The sequence below is a fragment of the Pelodiscus sinensis genome, chromosome 10, assembly GCF_049634645.1.
Source record: "Pelodiscus sinensis isolate JC-2024 chromosome 10, ASM4963464v1, whole genome shotgun sequence".
In the NCBI taxonomy this organism is placed as follows: Eukaryota; Metazoa; Chordata; order Testudines; family Trionychidae; genus Pelodiscus; species Pelodiscus sinensis.
Genome location: NC_134720.1, coordinates 48,337,322 through 48,360,426, shown reverse-complemented (window position 1 = coordinate 48,360,426; position 23,105 = coordinate 48,337,322). Strand labels below are relative to the sequence as shown.

Sequence of the window (23,105 nt, the reverse complement as noted above, 5' to 3'; positions counted from 1 at the left end):
GCACCTCTCCCCCGCATGTCCCCCCGCTTGCTAAGAGTGACACAAGCAGGGACCAATCCGAAGCACTCACTTTAATAGAAAGCCGGGTGGGGTGGTTCAGTAACTGCCCCCTGCCACAGACAGGCCACAAAACACGGTGCTGGCCTCTGCGATGCAGCCAGCAGTGAAGCTAAAAGGGAAGTAGCCCCCCAGCCAGTACAGGAGAGGGCTCTGGAAAGAAGCCCATGACACGCTATGAGGAGTCTACACGGCACCACTCCCCGTTGCCCCCAGCCAAGGCCCTGCCCAGAGCTCTCTGCTCATGAGGGGCAGACCACTGGCCTGGATCAGAAGGGGGCTGTGGACCCCAGCAGAGGGGCAATACTGGTACAGGAGTCTGGACTGGCAGGGAGTACAGCAGCCTAGTGGCTCCCTTTCTGTATCACTCCAGAAGGTCCGGAACGGCCAAAGGAGCCGAAACCCAGCGGCTACTGAAAACAAGGGTCCCCGTCCTGGCCAGCAAGTCCATGTCTGGCTGCAAAGCTTGCGTATGAGGCAGGATCCCAGCTGCAGCCACAGTTCCTAGCGGTTCGGGTCCCTGCGACTAGAAGGCCAGTTTCTTCATCAGGAGGTAAACCCTGGAATCCACTTCAAAGCCGTGCAGGTTGTTGGCGTCTCCCTGGAGTCTCATGAGCAGCCCCCCGTAGGACACATAGGCAGAACTAGGGCAGAGGTGAGAACAAGACCCACGGATCAGGGAGGGGCATCACTCGGGCTCTAGAGGTCTTACAGCCAAGAGGCAGCCATAGTTGCTCACCTCATCAGTGTCAGGGAGCACACTGGCGGCTACAGGGAGCGCTGGCTACGGCCTCCACTCACCACTCTATGCTCAGTGCCCCGGCATTCCCCTATGGACCCACTAGCAACTCTGAGCAGGACCATGCTGTCCCTCCCTTAGCTACCCAAGCTTGGGACATTGTGCCCTGGTGGGGCATAGAACCACCCCCCTTACCTCTTGTGGACGGCAGGGGAATGGTATGGGGGTGAGGGGAGGGCAAGGAGGACACTTACAGGCGCGTGGCTGCCTCCGTGGACGTTTCGTCTCCCTCAATCCTGTACACCTTGCCATACATCACGTACTCAAACTGGTCGGCCCTGCGTGCAACAAGACAGTGGGGGTGGAGGGAGGTACATGGCCACAGATCAGACCCTCTTGCCCAACGCAGGGGAAAAGCACCACGTGGTTCTTGGAAAGCCACCTGGTCTGCTTTGCACGCCTGAGATAGCCCCCAATGCAGCCAGCCCCATAAGCACAGTCTGGCCTCTACCTCCACAGCACTAAGTGAAGCTTGAAGGCACGTGCAATCCGGCCTTACAGCACCACCAATAGCCACAGCTAGCTCAAGCAACCCCCGGCGAATATGGAGGAGCTACAGAACCAGGGCCGCCAAGAACAGATAGGGGCTGCTCAGATACAGCAGTGACGAGGACTGTCTAATTACGGATAAGAGAGTTTAGAAACCAAAAACTCAACAGGACAGATAAAAGTGAAAGATGACAAGGAAAACAGAGAAAATGAACGGCGGCCGACAAGAGAGCAGAGCGCGGGCACAAAAGCAAAAGCGGCAAACGTGCGAGGAGACAGCAGTGCCCACTTGCCGACTGACCACAGTGGGAATCTGCCAGACAAAGGCTGGGAACCAAGGGCTGCTCTGGTTAGCCCCTTCTCCCTGGTGTTTAAAGGCCAACGTGATCAGACAGGGATGCTGACCCAGGGCAGCTCCCCAGCTCCACGCTTTCCCCACTTTCTTTACCCCTCCGTTCACTGACCTCAGCCTGCATGAGACACTACTGAATTCTTGAGCTACTCCCTGCCAGATGCTGCCCCGTTACCTGGACGGCCTGTCATCGGTGGGGTTATACTCCCCATCATCCAGGGTCCCATCTTCATACAAGGTGCTGGCAATAACCAGACGGAATTTGTCACCTGCAATACCCAACAGAGAGCAGGTGAAAGGCACGCTCCCAAGGAGGCCAGCTGGGCACAGGAAGTATGATCCCACACAGGGGCTACGTCGCCACCGGCAGCTTCTGTTCTTGCGCAAAAACTTGCCTGCTGTCTACACTGCACGCGCGTTCTTGCGCAAGTAAATTTACAGTACAGCGTTGTAAAACAGGGCTTCTGCCGGCAGAGTTATTCCGCTCCCCACGAGGAATAAGCCCTCTTGCGCAAGAGCTCTTCCACAAGAGGGCAGTGTAGCCGGGCCACATGAATTTCTTGCACAGGAAGCCCCTATGGTTAAAATGGCCATCAGAGCTTTCTTGCGCAAGACAGCGTCCACACTGCCATGGATGCTCTTGCGCAAAAGCACATGCCAGTGTAGACGCGCTCTTGTGGAAGACTTTTTGTGCAAGAACTCTTCCGCAAAACAGTTCTTGCACAAGAAGCTGCCGGTGTAGACGTAGCCAGGAAGGAACTCCGAAACCAAAGCACACAAGGCATACAGGCTGCATCTTACTGCAACGGTGCTTGATGGCAAAGAGAAGCAAGCCACCTGTGAACTGGCTCCTCGCCCCGATCTGCACAGTCACTCAGGCACACAGTATTCAGGGCTCCCAGCTCCAAGGAAGGGCAATCAGGGCATTCAACAGCACATCCAAGTGCCAGGTGATGCGCTCTGAGTAGCATGATCCCTAGAGGTCATGGAGCTGTCAGGCAGGTGAAGTGCTTCCCCTCACATCACAGCTGCATGTGACCACTGGATCTAATTGAAGGCCTCGTTCCTTCAGAACAGCAGCATGCAGACAGGGGCTTACTGCACTTTAAATCACACAGCCTTTTCCTTAATTAAACTTCATACCCTGGGTAGACAAGCCCATAGTGTTATGGGCACTTCCGCCAGCAGCTGGCTCTAGCTCAGCAGGGGCTGCCTGATACAAGGATTATCTGTTGCCAGCCTGAGGGCCCCCTACTACGTACCCAGGTCCACGGGGTAGATCTGTATGTTCACATCCAGGATTAGGTCCATCTTGAAAGACTCACTTTCACAATGCAGGCGGGAAACTGGGAGAGAAGGAGCAGAACCAGTGACCCGGGACGCAGTTTCGGTTCACGTTCACACCCAGATCTTGGGGGAGGGAGGTTTGGACCTGTTTATTCAAGGGCCTTGCTCCCGACCCAGCCCCAGATCCGTGGGGCGCTATGGGGCCCGGCCCCAGATCCGTGGGGGGGAGGGGGCGCTATGGGGCCCGGCCCCAGATCCGTGGGGGGGAGGGGGCGCTATGGGGCCCGGCCCCAGATCCGTGGGGGGGAGGGGGCGCTATGGGGCCCGGCCCCAGATCCGTGGGGGGGAGGGGGCGCTATGGGGCCCGGCCCCAGATCCGTGGGCGGGAGGGGGCGCTATGGGGCCCGGCCCCAGATCCGTGGGGGGGAGGGGGCGCTATGGGGCCCGGCCCCAGATCCGTGGGGGGGAGGGGGCGCTATGGGGCCCGGCCCCCTGGACCTGGGGGGGGGGGGCGCTGACTCACCCCGGTCGAATTTCTTGCCCTCGGGGTCGATGTCCTTCACGTCGAAGATGTCCTCGAAGAGGATCCCGGCCATGGCGCGCGGCGGGCGCAGGGGCTCGGGGCCGGCGGACCCTCACTTCCGGCCAGGCGCCCGCTAGAGCCCACGCGGCGCCGCCATGTCAGTGCGGGGCGGAAGCACTCCCCCGGCCCGGCTCTACGCCGCGCATGCGCACAGGCTCCCTCCCGTCTGTTGGGCGCTCGCAGCCCCGCCCCGCCCCCTGGTGTCCCGGACGCCTGGGTTCCCTCCCCGGCTGCTCCCAGCACCTGCGGGCAGCGCCTGTCGGGGTGTCCGGGGCCCCGTCCCATAGACCCGCCCCCAATCCCGTCCCCCCGCAAAGCCCGGCCCCCGCGACCCTACACAAACACCCAGGGCGAGGCCCATCCCCGCACTGCCCGTGGGGGGGCTCTCCCGATCTCCCGGGGGGGGGGGGGGACAGGTGATTAGGTGGGGGAGGGGCGCCCATTGGTCCCAGGGCTGGGGGGAGGGGCGCCCTTCAGGCCCCGGGCTGGGCCCCATAACCACCCGCCCCCCCCTTCGGGTACCTGCTGCACGCGGGGCTGCGCTGCGCTCCCAGGCAGGTGCGGCGTCAGCTGCCAGCCCAGCCCCTCCCTCTGCTTGGGCCCTGCTGGGCCAGTGACTCCTCCATCCCCGCCTGCCCTGCCGTCCCGGGGCAGGGAGCGCCCCCGGGGGACGAGAGGAGCCAGGTGTCCCTTGGCCTGGCTGGCTCCCGCCCAGAAACGCTGCCCCTGCGGCCGGGGGGAGGAGCCGGTGCACCGACGGATCCTTGCGGAGGCTGCGTGGGAAGCCGCGGGGCCGGGGCAGGTGGGGGTCCCTAGCCATGTGCACCGGAAGGCTGCCCGGCTAGGCACCTGGGCTCTGCGCAGCAGCGATGGCCCCTGGCGGCAGAGACGCCGCAGCCGGGTTCTGAGTCTTGCAAGGAGCCGCCACCTCCACCGCGGCGGGAGGAACCCGGCAGGATCTATGGAGTATCAGAGGAAGAAGAAACTGACCAATTGCACCATTGGGCTCCTCTTCCTGTCGGGAGGGATCGAGTATGGTGAGCGCTGGGGCCAGGGGTGGAGGCGATACCCTGCCAATAGGGCTGCCAAGCCTCCAGGATTAGCTTGGAGGGAGTCTCCTTTAAGTCAAGATTATGGCCTATGAGGAAATCTCCAGGAATAGGTGACGGGCAAGGTTGCCTGGGCCCTGAGTGTTAGAGCCAACTCCAGAGGCCTCTGCTGTCTTTGGGGCTCCCATGGAGCTGCTGTGCCAATGTCCATGAGTGACACACCCTGGTTTGTGTTCCATGGGGGGGTTATGAATTTTCATATCTGACCCCCATTGCCATAGTGTCAAAGCCTTGTGGATGTTAATCGACCTTCTGGACCGGATCAGTCTCCGTCTCATCATGTCTCAGATGGGAAACGGAGGTGGGGTTAACCAGTTTGCCTGAAGTCAGGCCACAAGTTGATGGCAGAGCTGGGCTCTGATTCTGTGTTGTGTTCTGGCCCCTATATGCTGCAGCTGCGTCCTCCAGTCAGGTACAAGCCCCTGGTACTGTGGGGTTTTGTGGATAGGCCTGGCACAATGACCCAGCTCTTGTCGCCAGGGTATGGTTGCACTACTCAGCACTCCAGCTATTCTAGACTGTCACAAATTAGGTTAATAGATGTTAAGCCCGGAACAGGCCATAGACATACTGCAGGCCACTGGATTTCACCAAGTTGGAGCAGGCCAAATTGAGACTGGAAGTGGGGAGGTGGAAAGGTGGCTCGGAATCAGAGCCAGCAGTAGTCAGGCCAGGATAGCAGGAGAGGAAAGAAAAGGCCTACTTAAGTCTTTGAATGGGAAGTGGAGGTGATGACCAATGTAGTATCATCTGCAAGCCATTTAGTAAAATAGTTAAGTCCAAAGCAGACTGTGAAGAACTTCAAAAGGCTCTCAAAAAACTAGGTGACTGGGCAACAAAATGGGAGATGAATTTTCGTGTTGATAAAAGCAAAGTAATGCACATTGGAAAACATAATCCCAACTAAACATGCAAAATTATAGAGATTAAATTAGCTGTAACCACTCAAGAGAGAGATCTTGGAGTCATTGTGGATAGTTCTCTGAAAATATCCACTCAATACGCAGCAGCAGTCAAAAACGCAAACAGAATCATGGGGGGAAAAAAAGGGATAGAGAATGAGAAAACATATTGCCTTTATATAAATCCATGGTATGCCCGCTTCTTGAATACTGCATACACATGCGGTTGCCTCATCTCAAAAAAATATCTTGGCATTGGAAAAAGTTCAGAAAAGGGCAACAAAAATGATTAGGGGTTTGGAATGGCTGCCATATGAGGAGAAATTAATAAAACTGGGACTTTTCAGCTTAGAAAAAAGGAGACTAAGTGGGGGGGGGGGGTATGATAAAGCTTTATAAAATCATGAATGGTGTGGAGAAAGTAAATAAGGAAAAGTTATTTATTTGTTCCCATAACACAAGAACCGCGAGTCACCATATGAAATGAATAGAAGATTTAAAACAAACTGAAGGAAGTCTTTCTTCACACGACACATAATCAACCTGTGGAACTCCTTGCCAGAGGATTTTGTGAAGATCAGGACTTTAACAGGGTTCAAAAAATAACTTGAGAAGTTCACGAAGGATAACAATGGCTGTTAGCCAGGGTGGGCAGGAACGGTGTCCCTAACCTCTGTTTGCCAGAAGCTGGGAATGGGTGACAGGGGAGGGATCACTTGATGATTCCCTGCTCTGTTCACTCCTTCTGGGGCACCTGGTATTGGTCACTGTTAGAAGAGAGCACACTGGGCCAGATGGACCTTTGGTCTGACCCAGTCTGGCTGTTCTTAGGGGGGTGGGGTGAGAGGTGAAGGCTACAGGGACCGTCACTGTTCTACTAGAGAACAGAAGATTGGCTTTGGAATCATACTGGCACTCCCTAAGAGCATCCCCTTGTACGTCTGCCTCTGGCATGCGACCCTGCAGTGGGTCTGGTCCTGTCTCTTGCCGGCTCACTGGAGCAGCCTGAGCCCTGTCTTGGGCCCTTGACCCGGTGCTACCTTATTTTTCTGGCTAGGTGGTGCAATCTCACGTGAGAGCAGCCTCGGGCAGCGAGCCCCTGCCTGAAACCCTAGGGCTAGAGAATGTTTTAACAGCAGTGACTTGGGCCAGGGACTTGTGCCTCCCTCCCCTCACAAGCTGGTGGGGTAGCAAAGGGGTTGGTCACTGCACTACTTGTAGCTGCTTAGAAGATGTCTGTGTGGTAGATCAGTCATGGGGAGTCTCCTGCCGCTCTACTGGCCATTCTGGGGATTGGAACAATGGTGGACAAGAGTCGTGGAAGGGTTTTGGGAGCTCACCGGGCCCTGCCGTGGGCTGGCTGGGTATGTGGGTTTGGTCCTAGATGGATTTAGATACTGTTCTTTCCTGCCTAGGACTCTTTCCCTACGGCAGGACGTTCCCCAAACCACTGGGAATTGCCTGGCCTGGAGTGGCCTCTCTGGTCCCCCAACTCCCCACAGCCAGGTGGAGTGTGTGTATGGCAGGAGGGAGTGTGGGGGGGTAGAGGGCTCGGGCTCCTGAAGCAGAACTGGCCGCCCAGTTTCCCCTGTTAATATTTTACAAGCTGTGAGCTGAGTCTGTAACTCATCCTCCAGGGTCAGCTGAAGGGTGGGACCGGAGGAGATGGGTGATTTACATCTGCCAACCGTTTGTCCAGGGAGCCTCCCCGGGGGCACTGGCTCTAGGTGGCTCAGCTGCTCCTGTCTCCCCTTCTTTCAGTAGACGGGGCTGTGTTGGTGGCAGAGGGTCCCCAGGACTGATGGGCATTTGCTGAGTCTCGGGTCAGGTCCTTGGGTCCTTCAGTTCCAGCTCCCCCCCCCCCCCCTTTAGAGCTGTTGTTTGATTTTTCTCTTGCCTGAGGGCCCCTAAGGGGCCAGTGATTTTAATACAGGAGGGGATGGAGGAAGGATCCTGAGCCTGTGGAGCTGGGTTTCCTTCCTCTGCCCTCATTGCTGCTATGTCCCTGCCTAGAATAAGGTTGCAAGTGCCATTGCTCCTCCTGCCCCAGGGGAATAACCCAGCCCCAGGCACAGCCAGAAGCATCTCCCACTGTTTCCATGCCCGGCTGCTGCATAGCTAGCACCATGGGCTGCAGCAACGGGCAATGGCTATTGCCGGGAAGATACCCGAGTGGCTTCATGTCTGTTGCCATGAAGAAGGCTTGGGGATAGCGGGTCCGGCAGAGCCTGGTGCTCTGCCCTGGTGGCAGGGGATGATCTGTAGAGCAGGTTTCCTTGATATCCCGCTTGAAGCCGGGCCGCACCATCCGAGGGCGTGCGTGGCTGGCAGGCATCCTGAGAAACGGCCGTGCTGAAGTGTTGAAACACTGGAGGTTTGACTGAGGACCATTCGCCGCTGTGCATATCCCCGCTCATGGGCACACCTAGCACCTGTCCTGCCTCATGTCACACGGAGGGGAATTGGCTCAGATTGACGGCCAGTGCGCTGCGTTCCCTGACACAGCATGGGGAGCCTCCCCCGCTCCACGTGCCCTCAGCTTAGTAGAGTGAGACTCACCAGGCCTTCTAAGCTCGGGTGTTGAGATCTACAGGTGCCGGGCCCAAGGAGACAGCCCCTGTCCGAAGAGCTCACACTATACGGAGTCAGGACAGAGGGGACAAGGAGAGGAGAGAGGAGGAAGAGCAGTGGAGCCAAGGCCAGAGCCTAGGTCCCTGGACTCCCTGTGTGCGCTGGGCCTCGCTGTTTCTCTTCATAGTATGACCAGGCGCCCCGGGTGGTTCTGGCTCCAGCTGAGCTCTGTATCCACGAATGTTGCTGGGCCGCGTGCATTCTGCAGTCCCCTGGGACGCTATGAAGGGGATGAGCTGCCAAGGTCCCCCCGTCCGTCCCCCACTCTTGTTCAAATCCAGCATTTAATCTCCTCTTTTGTCAGCTTCAAGCAGAGATTAGGGCTCTTGTCTGCCCTCTCTCCCGATCTGTGGCTTGCTAGAGGCCAGCGGTTTGCAAGTCATGCCCTGTCTCTGCTTGCTCTCCCGGCTGCTCAGACAGCAATCCAGAGCCACCTCCATGCCATAATCTGCCTGGCTTTCATGGTTGCTAGTCCCCAGAGAGGCTGCGAGACCTGGACCTGGTGCTACAAGCCTCATCCCTGTGCCCACAACTGGTACTCCAGGTGAACACCGCAGACCAGAGGAGGGATGAGGGGCCTGTCCCTACAGCAGCCACTTTGCTTCCAGCCCCTGTGTCGGTAGTTTTCCATCCATGCCCCAGCACGGAGAATATAACATTTGTTGCTCAGTGCTTCTCCTCTGCCTTGGAGAGACTCCATCTCCTGGCACCTGCAGCTTCATCCAGATCCCTGGCCCCTTCCCTTAGCCCACGAATAACCAAGCCCAGGCTGCCCAGCTGGCGTCACCTCCTCGTGCAAGGCGCTGCCTTGCTGTTGGGATGGGTGTTGTGCGGCTGGGTCGTCGGGGAGCACGGCCTATGGGACGAGGAAAGGAGAAGCGATTTACCTGAGCCTTCAAGGAGCTGATTTGCCGCTCCCCATGGCCGCGTGAACTTCCCTCCAGCTCTGGGGAGAAGAGTGTGGTGCCGGCTGGGCTTCCCAGCCCGCGAGGGGAAGGGATCGGAGACGATGCCACTGAGCTGGTTAGTGCCAGGAGGACAAGGCCCCGGTACACAAGTGATTCACAAGCCAGGGAAGGATGGGAACATACACCAGTGAAACAACTCTCCGCTCTCCGTCCTGAACCTCCTTGCCTCTCCTGCTCACACCCCCCTTCGCCTGAGCTAGGTACAGCCATCGCCTCCACTGCTCTGAGCTCTCCGCTGCACATCCACCTCCCGCCCGATGCCTCCGCAGCAGCCTTCTCACTGATGGATGTGACCTCACCGGACCTCAGGGCCTCCACGCCACCCTCCTCAACCTCTGCTGCTGCTTGTGCTGGCGTCGCGCAGGCCTTGTCCTCGGCCTGCTCCGCTTCTCCCTTTGCAACCTGACCATCCAGGCTGATGACTCCTAGGGCTCCCTGTCCCCTCCTTAAACCGCACTGGCCAGCCCTTCTCTCCAGCTGGCTCGCTGCCACTCTACACCCAACAGTGCCCCAGCTGAGCTTCTCGCTGCCCCATCCCCACCCGGGCGCTGTTCGCAGCACCGCCCTCGGCCCTGTCACCCAGAGTTTGCACAGGAGCCGCCCTATGTAGCATGCTAGCTCCAGCAGAGCCAGCGGGGGGTGTCGGCAGCCCTAGTGTAGACAGAATGTAAACGGGTTGGCGAGGTTCACATTTGACTCCTCCCTCTCTTGGCTAGCCCCAGTCCCGCCTCTCTTCCTCCACAACCCAAGGGGTCTCCCCCCCTCGCCCCAGGGAAAACTCTCTGGGGTCACCTCCTTGCCCGTCTCATGGGGGAGTCCAGTGCAGGGGACAACATTTAAAAATGGTGACTGAGCAAGATGGCTTGGCTGGCAGGGGCCTGCGGGACTGAGTCTGGCCAAAGAGGAGGAGGGTGTGAGATGGGCTGGGGCACTAGCCTGGAGGACGCTATGTTGGCTCCCATGGGGAAGACGTCATTGAGGTCTCAAAGGGCAGCAGCAGAACCTTGAGGTTGAGCCAGTGGAAATCATTAACTAGGGCGGGAAGTCTCGGAGGGGCAGCCGTGTTAGTCTGTCACTTCAAAAACGAGGAGCCCTGAGGCCCTTGAGGCTATGTCGAGACTGCATCCCTCTTTCGGAAGAGGGATGTAAATGAGACAGATCGAAACTGCAAATGAAGCCGGGATTTGAATTTCCCGTGCTTCATTTGCCTAATCGCGTCACGGCGTTCTTTCAAACCACGGATCTTTTGAAAAAGGCTTTTCTTTTCGAAAGACCTGCACCTAGACCATGGTTCCACTTTCGAAACAGCGTTTTCCGAAAACGCCGTGACATGATTATGCAAATGAAGCACAAGACATGGTTATGCAAATGAAGCACGAGAAATTCAAATCCTGGCTTCCTTTGCAATTTCGATAGGTCTAATTTACATCCCTCTTTCGAAAGAGGGATATAGTTTAGACGTACCCTTAGGCTGTGTCTAGACTACATGCCTCTGTCGGCAGAGGCATGTAGATTAGACACATAGACAAAGGCAAATGACGCCGCGATTTAAATGATCGCGGCTTCATTTACATTTACTTGGCTGCCACACTGAGCCGACAAACAGCTGATCAGCTGTTTGTCGGCTCGCGCGCTAGTCTGGACGCTCCCCTGCCGACATCAAAGCCCTTTGTCGGCAGCCCCGTTATTCCTCGTGGAATGAGGTTTACCGGGGCTGCCGACAAAGGGCTTTGATGTCGACAGGGGGAGCGTCCAGACTAGCGCGCGAGCCGACAAACAGCTGATCAGCTGTTTGTCGGCTCAGCGCGGCAGCCATGTAAATGTAAATGAAGCTGCGATCATTTAAATCGCGGCTTCATTTGCCTTTGCCAAAACAACAAATCCACATGGCTCCGTCGACGGAGCCATGTAGTCTAGATGTACCCATAGAGACTAACCAAAATATATAGACTCAAGAGCTTTTGTGGGTGAGACCCGCTTCCTCAGCTGGGTTGGCATGTAAATAATGGAATCCGAGACAGAACAGCAGCAGAAGTACCTGTCGATTGTAGGGCTGGTGTTAATGAGGTGGAAGGGGAGTGTGGGCTGGTGACCTGAGGCTGCAGCATGTGGGTATTGCCTGTAAACATAGTGGGATGTCGGAGAAACCTCCCGGGTTTCACATGCCGTGCCGCCTCCTGGTCTGACACCTGATCCTGTTCCAGCTCCTAGCCTGGGCCTCAAAGGCTCTCCGGGGCTCAGGCCTGTCTGTCGCCACCAGCCGGGTTCCTCCAGGACTCCAGTGGCTGGAGCCCAAGGTGACGGTGTCCAGGTTTCTCAGCCCAGACCTGCAGCTCCTCCTCTGACAGCGGTGTGAGAACAGCCCCCGAGCTGGCTGCCATCTTGCTGGGACAGCCCAGAGAGGGCTGAGAGTGAGCGCCGTGTCCTGGGGCCCCGAGGCGCTGGGCAGCCCGGCAGCACTCGGACACCGTGGTGGTGGGCGCATTAGGGACGCTTACACGGGGCAGAGACAACCAACATGGTAGCTATGGGAACGACTCCCAGGCGTCTTGTCGCAGATACAGCAACTTGCCTGTGCTAAAACCGGGGGCTGGTAACCGGGGGAGTGTGGGAGGGCTTTGACTCTGGCCCCTGTTAAGCTCCATGGGGTTTCTCTGTCTCCCTCCTGCCATACCTGTGAAGGCTGCTGTGTAAACACCTCAGCAGGGCTCTGGAATAGCAGAGCGGCCTCTGACGGAGGGAAGGAGGCGCTGACAGGCCGAGGGGTGTTGCTCGAAGCAAGGAGGGCAAGGAGCCAAAGCCACGGGGGTGCTGCCGGGATCCACCTAGATCTGAGGAGCTGCCCCAGCCCCTTCTGTCCCAAAGGAGGGCGAAAGTCTGGGAGTCACTGGGGACTTAAGGCCCAGAGAGGGGCGGTTCGAGCTTTTGTGAGGTCGGCATCTCCCCTTCCTCGATACCTCAGTAATGGGATCTGGCTGCATGACCGGCAGTCGCAGTGGGTGGGGGACAGAGGCTGGCAGGTTTAGGGGACCCGGAGACCTTTGCCCACTTTGTTGAAGGCCGACCACACCCAGCCGGCGAGGGGCTCATGCTACGCCAAACCTGTCTCACGCGGTGGGCTGTCGGTCCGTCCCAGGGAGGCAGGAGCCTGGCTTCAGGGTAAGGATGAGCAGCAGTTTGGGCTGGGCCTCCTGCAGCCCTGTGGCGGGGAGGCCCTGACTGCCTGTCTCTCTCTGCTCCCCGTTAGCGGTGATCCTGCCCACGATCTGGGCCTACCTGCAGACGCTCCATGCTGAGCCGTACTTCCTGGGCCTGGGCATCTCGGCCTTCAGCCTCACTGGCCTGCTGGTGGGGCCCCTCTTCGGGCACTGGTCTGATCGGAGCCAGCGCACCAAAGCCGTCATCCTCTTTGCCAACATGTTTGAGATAGCGGGTGAGCGAGCGAGCGAGTGGAGGCCGGCTGGGGGCTGCTTCCCTGCTGGGAGCAGGCCGGCGTGCCCGTGTGGCTCTCGGGAAGGGTGGGTGGGAGGGCAGGCTTAGCCACGCTTTCCTGAGGCTGTGAACAGGCAGCACCAAGCTCTGAACGCAGGCACGTGAGGCCCTGACGTACGGCGGTCCCGAGCGCTTGCTCGGCTCTTAGGAACCTCCTGAGCCCACATGGCTGCAGCATCGGATGAGCTCGTTAACCAGGGTCCGTTGCTAAGGGTGGCCTGGGGGCTCCTGGGGGGCAGAATTCAACCTGCAGAGCCGTTGGTGCTGCCCCTGCAGCCGGACGGAGCCCGGCTCTGTCCTAGCATCCCCGCAGGAGCCGGCCGCGCTGGCAGCTAGCGAAGTACCGTTCACGCAGCCCGCGGGCTCGGCTGCAGGGGCGTTGGGCTCGCAGGACGACGAGTGTGGCGCCTGCAATGCCGCTTGAGCACAGGGACCCTTTTCGGAGCAGGGTGACAAATAATCCTCCTGCCGGCAGCATGAGGGCACAGGAGCCGGGATCGCCGCTCCCCCCCCCCCCCCCCCCCCCGCCTGCGAGCTGGAGTTGTGAAGGGCTCAGCCCTGCTCCTGCAGGCGTACCTGGGGTTGAGTTATAGGCAGTAGCAGACAGTGGTGCCCTGCCCCTGGGCTAGCTCAGCTGGCTGCCGGAACGCGCTCCCACCCTGTTCCTGGCTGGCCCGGCCTGGCCGGCTGCGAGTTTGCATGTCCCCCCCCTGCGTTACCTGATGGTTTTTGTCCCCCCCAATTGCAGGGAATTTCATGTACTTCATGGGCATTTCCAAGTGGCTTCTCCTGGGCAGCCGGCTGGTGGCAGGTGAGAGCTGCTGGTGGGGAAGCTGAGGGCCGCGGGGGGTTTCCAGATCTGGGGGCTGTTGGAGCATGCCCTATCTCTTGCCCCGGCTGTCTTTGTCTCCGGTAGGTGTCGGGACAGGAGTGGGGGCCTCCATCTTTGGCTATCTCACCCGCTCCACCACCTCCCAGGAGCGTGCCACGGTGTTCGCGGCGGTGATGGCATGCCGGCAGGTCGGGCTGCTGATCGGTATGGTGTCCCTGGAGCCCCACGCCCTGCCCACCCACACGGGCCGGGGCAGCAGGCGCTCCGCATGGGGGGAGGGGTGGGCATGAGCCAGGAGCTGGGGCTTAGTGTGGCCTGCCCCATGCACCAGGCTCTTGCCCTCGTGCTGCCCCCTTGGCTGTGGAGAGGGGCTGCTGCAGGGAGCTGGCTCTGCTCTGGCTGCCCTGTGCCCCGGAGAGCTTGCTGTGGGAACTGAGGTGCGGATTAGGAAGGGGGTGGGACGTGCGGTGCCAGTCCATGGTGGCGCTGCCTCTTGCGGCGGGGGAGGAGGGGGGTATTTAGCAAAGGCCCGTGGCAGAGAGGCTCCTGCCTGAGGCAGTGGGGGTGGGTGTGAGGGACCCCAGGGTCTCCCTGATGGCACCGTTCTTGCCCTTCCTGCCGCAGAGGGGGGTGCCGGATGGAACCCTCTGGGTTCCTCCGGTGCCCAGCTCCGACCCGCCGTCTCTTTGTGCTCAGGACCTGCCTGTAACCTCTTCCTGCGGCTCTGTAACTTCCGGCTGGGGCCCTTTGAGGTCAACAAGTTCACCGCCCCTGGCGTGAGTACGCCGGCCGGCCGGCCCTGGCTTCCCAGGGCGACGCTTGCAGCTGTGAGCGCTTGCCCTGAGCCCCACCCTGCTTCCCGGGCGGGGGGCTGCGGTTCCGGGCTCTCAGGCCCGTCTGTCTGTCTGTCTGCAGCTCTTCATGTGCCTGCTCTGGGTCCTGCTGCAGTTTGTCGTCATGGCGATGTATTACGACCTGCAGCCCGGGCCCCACCTGCAGCGCGCGGCGCTGGCGGCGCCGGAGGAGGAGGAGAAGCCCTTGGTGCAGCATGAGGCTGGCCAGGAGGAGAGAGACGGGCAGCACGGCTATGGCAGCACTGGCACTGCCCAGCGGGCGCCCGGCGAGCCCCCCGAGGGGGACGAGTACCGCTATGTGCCCAACGGGCACCTGGCCGAGGAGGAGGGCCGAGAAAAGGAGACGAGCCCGTTCCAGAACTTCAGCGTCATGCGAGGTGAGCACCCCCGCAGCCCAGCTTTTCGGGGGATCCAGCTGGGAGCCCGGTGGGGGCCCACAAAGCAACCTCACATGCCTCCCTTATGGTCAGTACCATGCTGGGCCGTCCCTGGGTCCATGTGGGTCGTATAGCAGGCCCCCAGAGCACAGTGTCTGCAGACCAGGTGGTGGGTGTGTCGGAGGGGGAAGGTGCCATGCACCTTCAGATGGTTCTGAAACTTAGACCCAAATGCCAAAAGTTGGGACTTGAAGGGTTAATATTTGGTGCAGATGCAGACAGCCCTGCCCCAAGGAACGTAGTGTCAAGGCAGACACAAAGGGCAACACTGGGAAGATTGCCCCTACTATAGAGTTAGGAACAGGCCCAGAGAGACGAGTGCGGTTCCACCATGAGAAGGGGGGGCGGTTTGTCATGGGCTCTGCTTGGTGTAGGAGGTGCACGGGTGTGACAGCACAGTCGGGGTTCCCCCGATCCTGCACCCCCGTAGCAGCCATATCCGTCTCCACCAGTCAGCAGAATAGAGAGGGGTTTATTGATTTTCCAGAATACAGCACAACATAGACGTGATGTGGCAATAGGAGGGGGGCTAGGGGGTTAGGATGCCCCAGACACCAAGCCCCTAGTCTCCAAGCCCCCTCCCTAGGCTGTCTCCATCATGTTTCCAGCCCCAGACTCACTCTTCCTCCCCCCATGTACTTCCTTTGTTCCATCCTCCTTCCCGCCGGTCAGGGCCGTGTCTGGCCCCCCTGCCGGGCCGTGCTCACAGACAGGGCCAGTAGGGGACAGCCCAAGCCTAGACCAGCAAGATGCCCCACTACGTCACAAGGGGCATAGTTTGAACATCCAAGCCCTGGTGCTAATGAGGTGCCTCAGCATGGCCCCCATCCCGACGCTTTGCATGTGTCACCCCCCTTCCCTGCCGCCTCATGGGCTTGTTGGCCTGCTGCACTGGTAACGGGGTGACCGGGAGGGCTCCTTCCCCGTGGGGGTGGTGGCTGCGCCCGGATCCCAGCCTGTGACGTCCCCTGGCCTCCTTGCAGAGTACCTGCGGGAGGAGGTGGTGGTTCTGCTCACTGCCCAGTTCATCACCCTCTTCAACCAAACAGCCTTGGAGGTGAGTCGCTGGGGGCGTGGTGGGCAGGTTGATCCTTTCTGCTCCCACCCAGATGGGGAGGGGGGTCCTCTCCCTCAGACTGGGTCTAGGTGTGCCCAGTCCTGTCCTTCCCGGGGTCTGGAGATCTATAGCGGGGGAGAACGGGGGTCTCCTCTCCCCTCCGTGTGGTGCTCCGGCCTTTCCCGGACCCCAGGTAGAGTTCTCTTCTCTCCTGCGCCTGGCGCCCAGAGAGATGGGCACCTCTCCTAGGGCTCAGGGCTCCTTGTGCAGCAGGACAAGGGGAAGCCCAGAATTTGGGTGAACGTTGGGCGTGACCCAGGGTTACCTCCAGCTTAGGGAAGACGGGCAAGAGCAGAGACCCAACACGCTGGTCAGGAGAACCCTCCCACCGGCAATACCCCCAGGCAGAGTGGGGGGCACCCCATAGGTGAGGGTCTGTACCCGCCCATCCTGCCCCGAGGGGGCTCCTCACTGCCGTGATTGGAGGGTGGCACTGCCTTGCCCATGCAGACGTGTGACTGTAGGCTGCTTTCTGCACCCGTCTGTGTCCGTCTCCAGACCATGGTGACCCCCATCACCCAGCGCTACCTGAGCTTCGGGGAGCTGGAGAACAGCATCATGTACTTCCTGTGCGGCATCGAGGTAGGCAAGCCCAGCGGTGGGGTCCTGGCAGCAGGCAGGTGTCCATCCTCCAGCTAGGCCTGCCAGATGCTTTCACCAAAAATCCTGAATGTGGCAGGAAAAAACTTGGTTGGGGGGGGGGGGACAAAAACAAGGAAATGAAAGCTGTTGAGCAAAAAAAAAAGAAAACTAAAAAAAGTCGCTGCGCCTTTAAGAATCCCCACGCTCCTCGCTTCCCCACACCAGACACGGCAGGGGAGCAAGGTCCCTGCCGGCCTTCGCCTGAACAGGGGCCAGAAATACCAGACTGTGCGGGCGAAAACCGGACACCTGGCAACCCTACCCATAGCGCGTGTGCACGGGCACGATCCAGGCCTTGCCCAGGGCACTCGCGATCTTTGACACTCATCCCTCTCAGCTCTCGCTCCAGCTTCCCTGGAGCCCTGGCGCACCAGGCTGCATGCTCTGGGCTGTGCTAAGCGAGGGGCGCTGAGCTGTGGGCACTGCTGAGGGCCAGGCTGCTCTCAGTCCCGCCCCTTCCTCCCTCGGTCCCGCCCACTTTCCCGGGGCTGGCAGAGGCTGTCCGCTCGGCTGACCCCAGGCGTTAGCTCTGTGTACAGCCAGAGTGGGGGTGGCCTAGAGCTAGCCTCCTCCATCACTAAGCCAAGCTCTCCTCTGGCAGCCCTCCAGCCCCGTGCTCTGCCTAGCTCAGGCACGGGGGGAGGCTGGTCATGCTGGCGCTCCAGCCAGCCAGGCCTCTCCTGCACAGCCCGTTTCTGTGTCTGCGCCCCCCCTTCCACGGGAACGCTGCCCCATTGCGCGTCCCCTGGCAGCCCCTCTGGGAGGCGTTAGGGCCTCTCCCTGCACGGGCGGGGCTGAAATGACCTTGCCCGGCTGCGCTGGCACTCTCACTGTTCCCACGGGTGGGCTGGCCTTGTGCTAGCGTGCAGGGAGAGGGGAGTGCCAGGGCAGAGGTGCCCGGAGCGTCAGACAGAACGAGCACGGATGCCGTCTCTGCCCTTGTGCCAGCAGCACGTGGAGTGGGGCATCCCTGCCAGCGCTCTGTGTTGGCACCGAGGGCACCAGGCTGGGGCAACCTCATCCCCAGGTGCCGTGGCCCTGCTGAGCTGCATTGGGCCTGGAGCCAGGCTGGCACCTGTGCCCGGGCATGGCCTGCCTGTTAGCAGGGGAAGGGCCAGAGTGCTGAGGCTGTGAGGGGGGGAGGGCAGACCGCGGAGCCCTGGCGAGCAGTGACTCATTGGCTTCCCCAGCGGGGGGGGGGGGGGCATTTCTGCCTGGGCTCTGCACCCAGCCTGGGGGGCTGTAATAACCCAGCTCCTCCCGCCCCCCAGGTGATCTGCGGCTTCTTCCTGGTGCGCTGCCTCAGCAGCCGCCTCCCCGACCGTGTGATCCTGGTGCTCGGGCTGGTCATCTGCAACGTGGCCTGTGTCTGGTGCCTGCTCTTCCTGGCGCGGCCCCGAGGTAACCGACTGCCCCACCCCCGGTAACCGCTCTGCTGGGACTGCCGGGTCCTCTCTCCCTAGGCAGGCACGCTGCCCCGCCCTCCCGTGGGCTCCCGGGACTCGCTTGGAGGGGCTGAGTTTGTTGGCTGGGGGTGGGGCGGGGGTAGGATCTCTGGGCTGCGGGCACCTTGCCTAGCTCAGGCTGGCCCAGTAATGCCAGGCGCTGGGTGGTGGAGAGGAATCCTGCCCGGATGGGGCGGTTTTGCTCAGCCGTGCCAGGCCCAGTGCCTTGGGGGTGCTGTGTTTCCCCAGCCCCTCTCCCTGCTCCATGCCCAGTGCAGGGGCCAGGGAGTGCTCTCGGGGTGCCCAGAGTCAGGAAAGTCTGGTCCTCTGCAGAGTAGGAAAGCTAGCAACTGAGCCCGGAGCCCGCCGGCGGGGGGCAGAGATGCCAGGAGCTTGCCCATCTCGAGCGAGAGGCCTCGCTTTGAGCACCTGGGGCTCTTAGTTTGCCAGGCCCATCCTGCCCCTGCCATGTCCGCTCTGTTGCCCACAGGGAGCTTTCCCGTCCTGCTGACCGAGCTGGTGGTCGGCGTGTTCCTGCAGGTGCTGGGGCTGCCCTTCGTGGCCGTCTCCCAGGTCTCGCTCTTCTCCAAGGTCACAGCGGAAAAAACACAAGGTGAGCCTCAGGGAGGGGGAGTCGGTGCCCGGCACTGGGGCGTGGTGCCTGCTGCCTGCCCACCCTGAGAGCATGCAGTGGGGCTCCGAGCCCCCCCCCCCCCCCCGCACTGTCCTGCCTGCCCCATCTCACTCCAAGCCCTGATTCCGCACCTGACAGGTGTGTGCCTTAAAACACCCACATGACCTCTGTGCGCTCGGCCTCTCCCGCCCCCTCGGGCCTTGTAGGGACCCCACAGCGGCAGCTCAGGGCAGCTGGGATCGTGGGTGGTGCCCTGCATTAAGGGCATGGGACTGTTCACTTCACCCCAGTCTGGCCCGCCCGTCAGGGTCTTGGTGTTGGCGCAGGTCACTCTGTTCCAGGAGGAGGTGCTCACCTGGGCACCGGGCCCCCGTTCCATGGCTGTGCTTGGCTCCCAATCGATGGCTAGGGTCCAATTTCTGCCCTGCTCCCAGCGGCTGAGTCCCGCCTCCACTCCATGCTGGCTGGGTCCCTTTTAGCTCAGAGCCCGGCTTGCAGGTGATCGGAGCCGCTCCTGCCCTGGATGAATGGGAACGCCCTTCCCAGCAGGCTCCCTGAGTGACCCTGTAAGATCAAAGTGCACTGGGATCCTCCGTGAGGCCTTGCTGCTGTCTGCCACCTAGCACTGGGTGAATCTACAGGGATGGGCGGAAGCCCCGGGGTGGCACAGGTGGACAGGCAAAGCCTAGCGTGGACAGGCAAAGCCTAGCCCCCACTGGGCTTGCAGAAATGTAGAGCTCAGGGGACCTTGAGAGGTTGTCCACGTTCCAGTCCCTGGTGCTGAGGCAGGGCTAGATAGACCTAGACCTAGGCCAGTCTGGCCTTTAAAACGTGATGGGGTTGTCGCAGCCTGGTCCAGAGCTTCCCTTCCCTCTCAAGGCCTAACCTAAGCCTCCCTTGCTGCAGACCAGCCTGTTGGGACGTGTCCTGCCTCCAGTGGCCACGGAGAACAATTGGCCTTTGTCCTGTCTCTACCAGCCCTGAACGCATTTAAAGTCTGTTGTCCAGTCCCCCTTTGCTGTTGACTAAACAGGCCCAGGTTTTAACCTGGCCCCTCCCGTCGGGTTTCCCAACCTGTTTCTTTCCAGTCTGGTGCCACGCTGGATTTGAGCCAGAGAGGAGGCCTCCGCCGACAGCGAGCTCTGAGCCTTTGCTGGTGTATTTTTTGCCAGCTGTTGGTGTGAGCGGCGTGGAGGGACTGGGCGTAGCTTGGGGAAGGAATTCTCTTGGGAGCAGCCGGTCCCATTGACGGACTGGTGCTCAGATCCAGCGTGATGGGGAGGCAAAGATTCCGACTGCAGGGGCTACGGCTGTGCTGCTCGGACCAGCGGAAAGCATCTGAGCCCCACATCCCATGGGGCTGTTTGTGGGGCTGGGCGCTGCTTCTCTCTCTGGCTTGCCTGCTCTCTCCCAAGCTGTCATTCTCTGCAATTGCTGGGCTGGTCCAGCCACCTCGGGCCCGTTTTCTCTGCCCCCTTGGCTGGGGGGGATACAGCCCAACACCCAGGCAGTCTCGCTGGTTCCCTTCCCAGATGGCCGTTGTCGGTGGCACTGTTAACGCTCAGGCACTAGGAAGGCACGGTCCCATCCCCACCTGGGGAGAGGCTGCCCCTGTGAGCACATGGCTGAGTCCGGCTCCGGGGAGGGCAGGCAGCACTAACCTTTGTGTTCTCCCTGGGCCTTAGGGTTCAGCCAGGGCCTGCGGCGGTCTGTGGGGGGCGTCGCCACCATTCTGGGGCCCCTGTGGGCTGGAGGTCTGACCGAGAACCTCTACGTCATGCTGGGGGTGATGATGGGCCTGCTGAGCCTGCTGACGGTGAGCACCCAGGGACGACCCCTGCCCCCTCCCCAGCCCCCTTCCCTGGGGGATCCTGCAGGCTGCAGGCTGATGGCTCTTCTGCTGCTGCAGGTTATGGTCGGGCTCTCGTACTCTTACCTGGTGGAGCCGCCCAGGGGCTACGTGCCGGGACCGTCCCAGGAGGAGCAGCGCTCGTGACCTCCCGACTCTCCACGGCGCGCCCCACGGGACTGCACGGCTCGAAGCCACCAAGGTGAGCGCCTGAGAGCTGTGGAGCTCGGGGCGCCTCCTCTGCTCTCATGGCCAAACGGCCCTGGAGCAAGCAGCCCACCGTGCCTGGGGGAACCTGGGCGAGGCCAGCAGCTCCTGCCTGTACAGCCCTGCTGGGGCCGCTCCAGGCTGTGTAACCTCCAGGGAACCGGCGCAGGATGTTTGACGGGGAGACAGAGAAGGGCTTGATGCTCCATGGGCTGCAGAGCCGCAGTGAGAGACCAGGGAGTCTGCGGAAGAGCATTTGACCCTCCTTTGGCCTTGGCTCTTGTCACTGTTGTACAGGAGCAAGCAAACACTTCCCAGGGTGCACATGGCATTAAAAAAAATCTCTTGATGGCCCATGTATGGGGGGGGAGGGAGGGGTGAAGGAAATTCCTCAATAAAAAAGTCAGTGAGAGAGGCGCTGGTGGTTCTTCTTAGAGGCCTTCGTGCCTAAATGTGGACATGCTTGCCCGAACCCCCTTAACTCTGCCCTTCACCGTCCATGCGGTGCCTCTGTCCCTAAGCTACCCCCTCTCTGCACCTTTTCCCTACCTTGACTGGGACGTTGGTAGTTAACCTGCAAACCTGCCAGCCGCTAGCTTTGAGCTCCAGCTCGCCTTCCCTTTCCAGGGCCCTTAGCCCTCTGTAAACACACCGGGCCCCCATTGCTGAAAGACCTCAGATAAGAAGTGGCTGAGCTGTGTCTGTTTATTACACCTGGCTGGAGGGCAGTGTGTGCTGTTCCTATATTTAGAAAAGGCCCTAGGGCTGTTCTGAGGAATTACGACCCCTGGGGAAATGGTTGCCACAATCATGTAAAGGTAAAATAACTAATCCAGCTGGAAGCTCGTGATCTGAGAGGATCCAGCGCTGATCCTGTGGCAGAAAAGGCTGGCTCCCTAATCTATTAATTCTTTGTATGTGGCAATAAAAGAGCAAGAGCCAGCTCGCCTGATATATTTAGACTTCCACAAGGCCTTTGAGGCTCCTCACCAGAGGCTATGGAGAAAGCTGCACCTCATAAGGTGCATGACCTGGTGCTGTCATGGATCAAAAATGAGCGAAGCAGCAGAGCTCAAAGAACAGGAGTAAAGGGGGGATTTTCATTGTGGCGTAAGGAGCCAAGTCCTCAAAGGCATTCAGGCTTCCATTGAAACCAGTGGGAGTTAGGAGCCTACATACGCACTCGAATCTAGGTCAAGGGGCCTGGTGGGCTGCCTCAGGATTCTGTACTGACGCAGTGTTCGTCTTACTCATTAACCGTCAGCAGCGGGCTGGGTTGTGAGCTGGTAAAACGTGCAGTAGCCACAGTTATTCAGTCACATCCAGAGGGGGCTGTGCAGAGCTTCAGAGCACCTTACTCCAGCCTGAACGATAAACGCACCATCACGCACACTGGAGGGGGAAACCAAACAGCCCAGCTTCTCGCTTGGCTGCACCTGCTCAGGGAAAGGGCTTGGACAGCTTTGTTCAACATGCCGAGATGGCAGGCTACATAAGGAGCAGGCCAGCGAATACCACGGAAAGCAGGGAGTGGTCTGGTCTCATCTGGCTCATGGTTGCCCTATCTCAGACTGGAAAGTGAGAGATTTTTTTTGGGGGGGGGGGGATGAGAGAGTCTCTGAAGCAGAAAGAGAGAAAAGATTGGGATTGTCTCCTTAGAAAAGAGAGAGAACAGGTGCCGTGATGGAAGTCCATAGTCCATAAAATGACTGGATCAGACTGTGGAACTCCCTGCCACAGGATGTTGGTGAGGGGATGTTGGTGAGGCCAAGCATTTGGCAAGATTCAGAGAGGGACTGGAGCCCAAGTACCCATGGTTGTACTGGTTGAGGTTAGCAAGGAGTATTAGAGGGATGATAACAGCTTGGGGTATCAGATCAACCTGCTCCTAACTCAGTTGTGTGTGGGGCAGGTTACCCTGTATCTGATACTGCGGGGCTCTTCTGCCTGGCTCTTCTGCCTGCCTCTGCAGCAAGGACAGGATGCTGGGCCTTGACTGCGATCCACTGCGATCCAGCCTGGCTATTGCTGTTTGCTTCTGCCTGCTTCTGCCCTCCGTATATAGACCACGAGCACGGAGAGCCCATCTTACCTTCTGCACAGCATGGCTAGTAAATGCCACCCAGCCCGGCGCTCAGAGATGGGCCCGCTCCAGCCATGGCGGGAGGCTCTCAGGGGCTCCTGCATGTGTGGGAGGGCAGAGCCCCCTGACTTTACACTTCTCTCCCCTGCAGGAACTGGCTGGCTCCTCTGTCTCAGCCTGTCACCCTCTGGCTGCCCCCTTCCTGGGCAGGGCCATGGGGAGTGGGACTTGAGCTCGCAGTGGTCAGCACAGCGGGACTGTCAATGGATGAGCCCACAGCTTCTCCCTTCTGGATTGGCACTGTTCACACCCTGCCTTCCCTTCCCCACTGGGCCG

At 59.9% G+C, this 23,105-nt stretch overlaps 2 protein-coding genes across 3 annotated transcripts; one reads left to right on the top strand and one right to left on the bottom strand.

Moving 5' to 3' along the window:
• Positions 1-56: 56 nt before the first annotated feature.
• Positions 57-3,720, bottom strand: POLR2H (RNA polymerase II, I and III subunit H). Its single transcript, XM_075938075.1, has 5 exons — positions 3,508-3,720; positions 2,960-3,043; positions 1,873-1,966; positions 1,051-1,134; positions 57-701 (listed from the first exon to the last, which is right to left on the bottom strand). The coding sequence occupies exons 1-5, from the start codon at positions 3,578-3,580 to the stop codon at positions 584-586; spliced, it is 453 nt and encodes a 150-aa protein (XP_075794190.1). The 5' UTR covers positions 3,581-3,720; the 3' UTR covers positions 57-583.
• Positions 3,721-4,253: 533 nt separating this feature from the next.
• Positions 4,254-21,628, top strand: LOC102453964 (major facilitator superfamily domain-containing protein 8-like). Of its 2 annotated transcripts, none has more exons than XM_075938073.1 (12): positions 4,254-4,604; positions 12,425-12,610; positions 13,418-13,480; positions 13,586-13,705; positions 14,198-14,277; positions 14,417-14,732; positions 15,776-15,849; positions 16,408-16,491; positions 17,823-17,952; positions 18,537-18,609; positions 20,316-20,446; positions 20,540-21,628. In XM_075938073.1, exons 1-12 carry the CDS (start codon positions 4,529-4,531, stop codon positions 20,683-20,685), a joined length of 1,479 nt encoding a protein of 492 aa, XP_075794188.1. In that variant the 5' UTR covers positions 4,254-4,528; the 3' UTR covers positions 20,686-21,628. The 2 variants fall into 2 exon arrangements, with proteins under 2 accessions (XP_075794188.1, XP_075794189.1); XM_075938074.1 differs by having other exon boundaries at positions 18,487-18,609.
• The last annotated feature ends 1,477 nt before the right edge of the window (positions 21,629-23,105 follow it).

Coding starts and splice junctions, on each gene's coding strand:
- POLR2H (XM_075938075.1), bottom strand. CDS start 3,580: ATGGCCGGGATCCTCTTCGAGGACATCTTCGACGTGAAGGACATCGAC. Junction 3,044..3,507: donor GGGCAAGAAATTCGACCGGG/GTGAGTCAGCGC, acceptor CTTCTCTCCCAG/TTTCCCGCCTGCATTGTGAA. Junction 702..1,050: donor ACGGAGGCAGCCACGCGCCT/GTAAGTGTCCTC, acceptor CCTCTGCCCTAG/TTCTGCCTATGTGTCCTACG.
- LOC102453964 (XM_075938073.1), top strand. CDS start 4,529: ATGGAGTATCAGAGGAAGAAGAAACTGACCAATTGCACCATTGGGCTC. Junction 4,605..12,424: donor GTCGGGAGGGATCGAGTATG/GTGAGCGCTGGG, acceptor GCTCCCCGTTAG/CGGTGATCCTGCCCACGATC. Junction 16,492..17,822: donor ACTTCCTGTGCGGCATCGAG/GTAGGCAAGCCC, acceptor CCCGCCCCCCAG/GTGATCTGCGGCTTCTTCCT.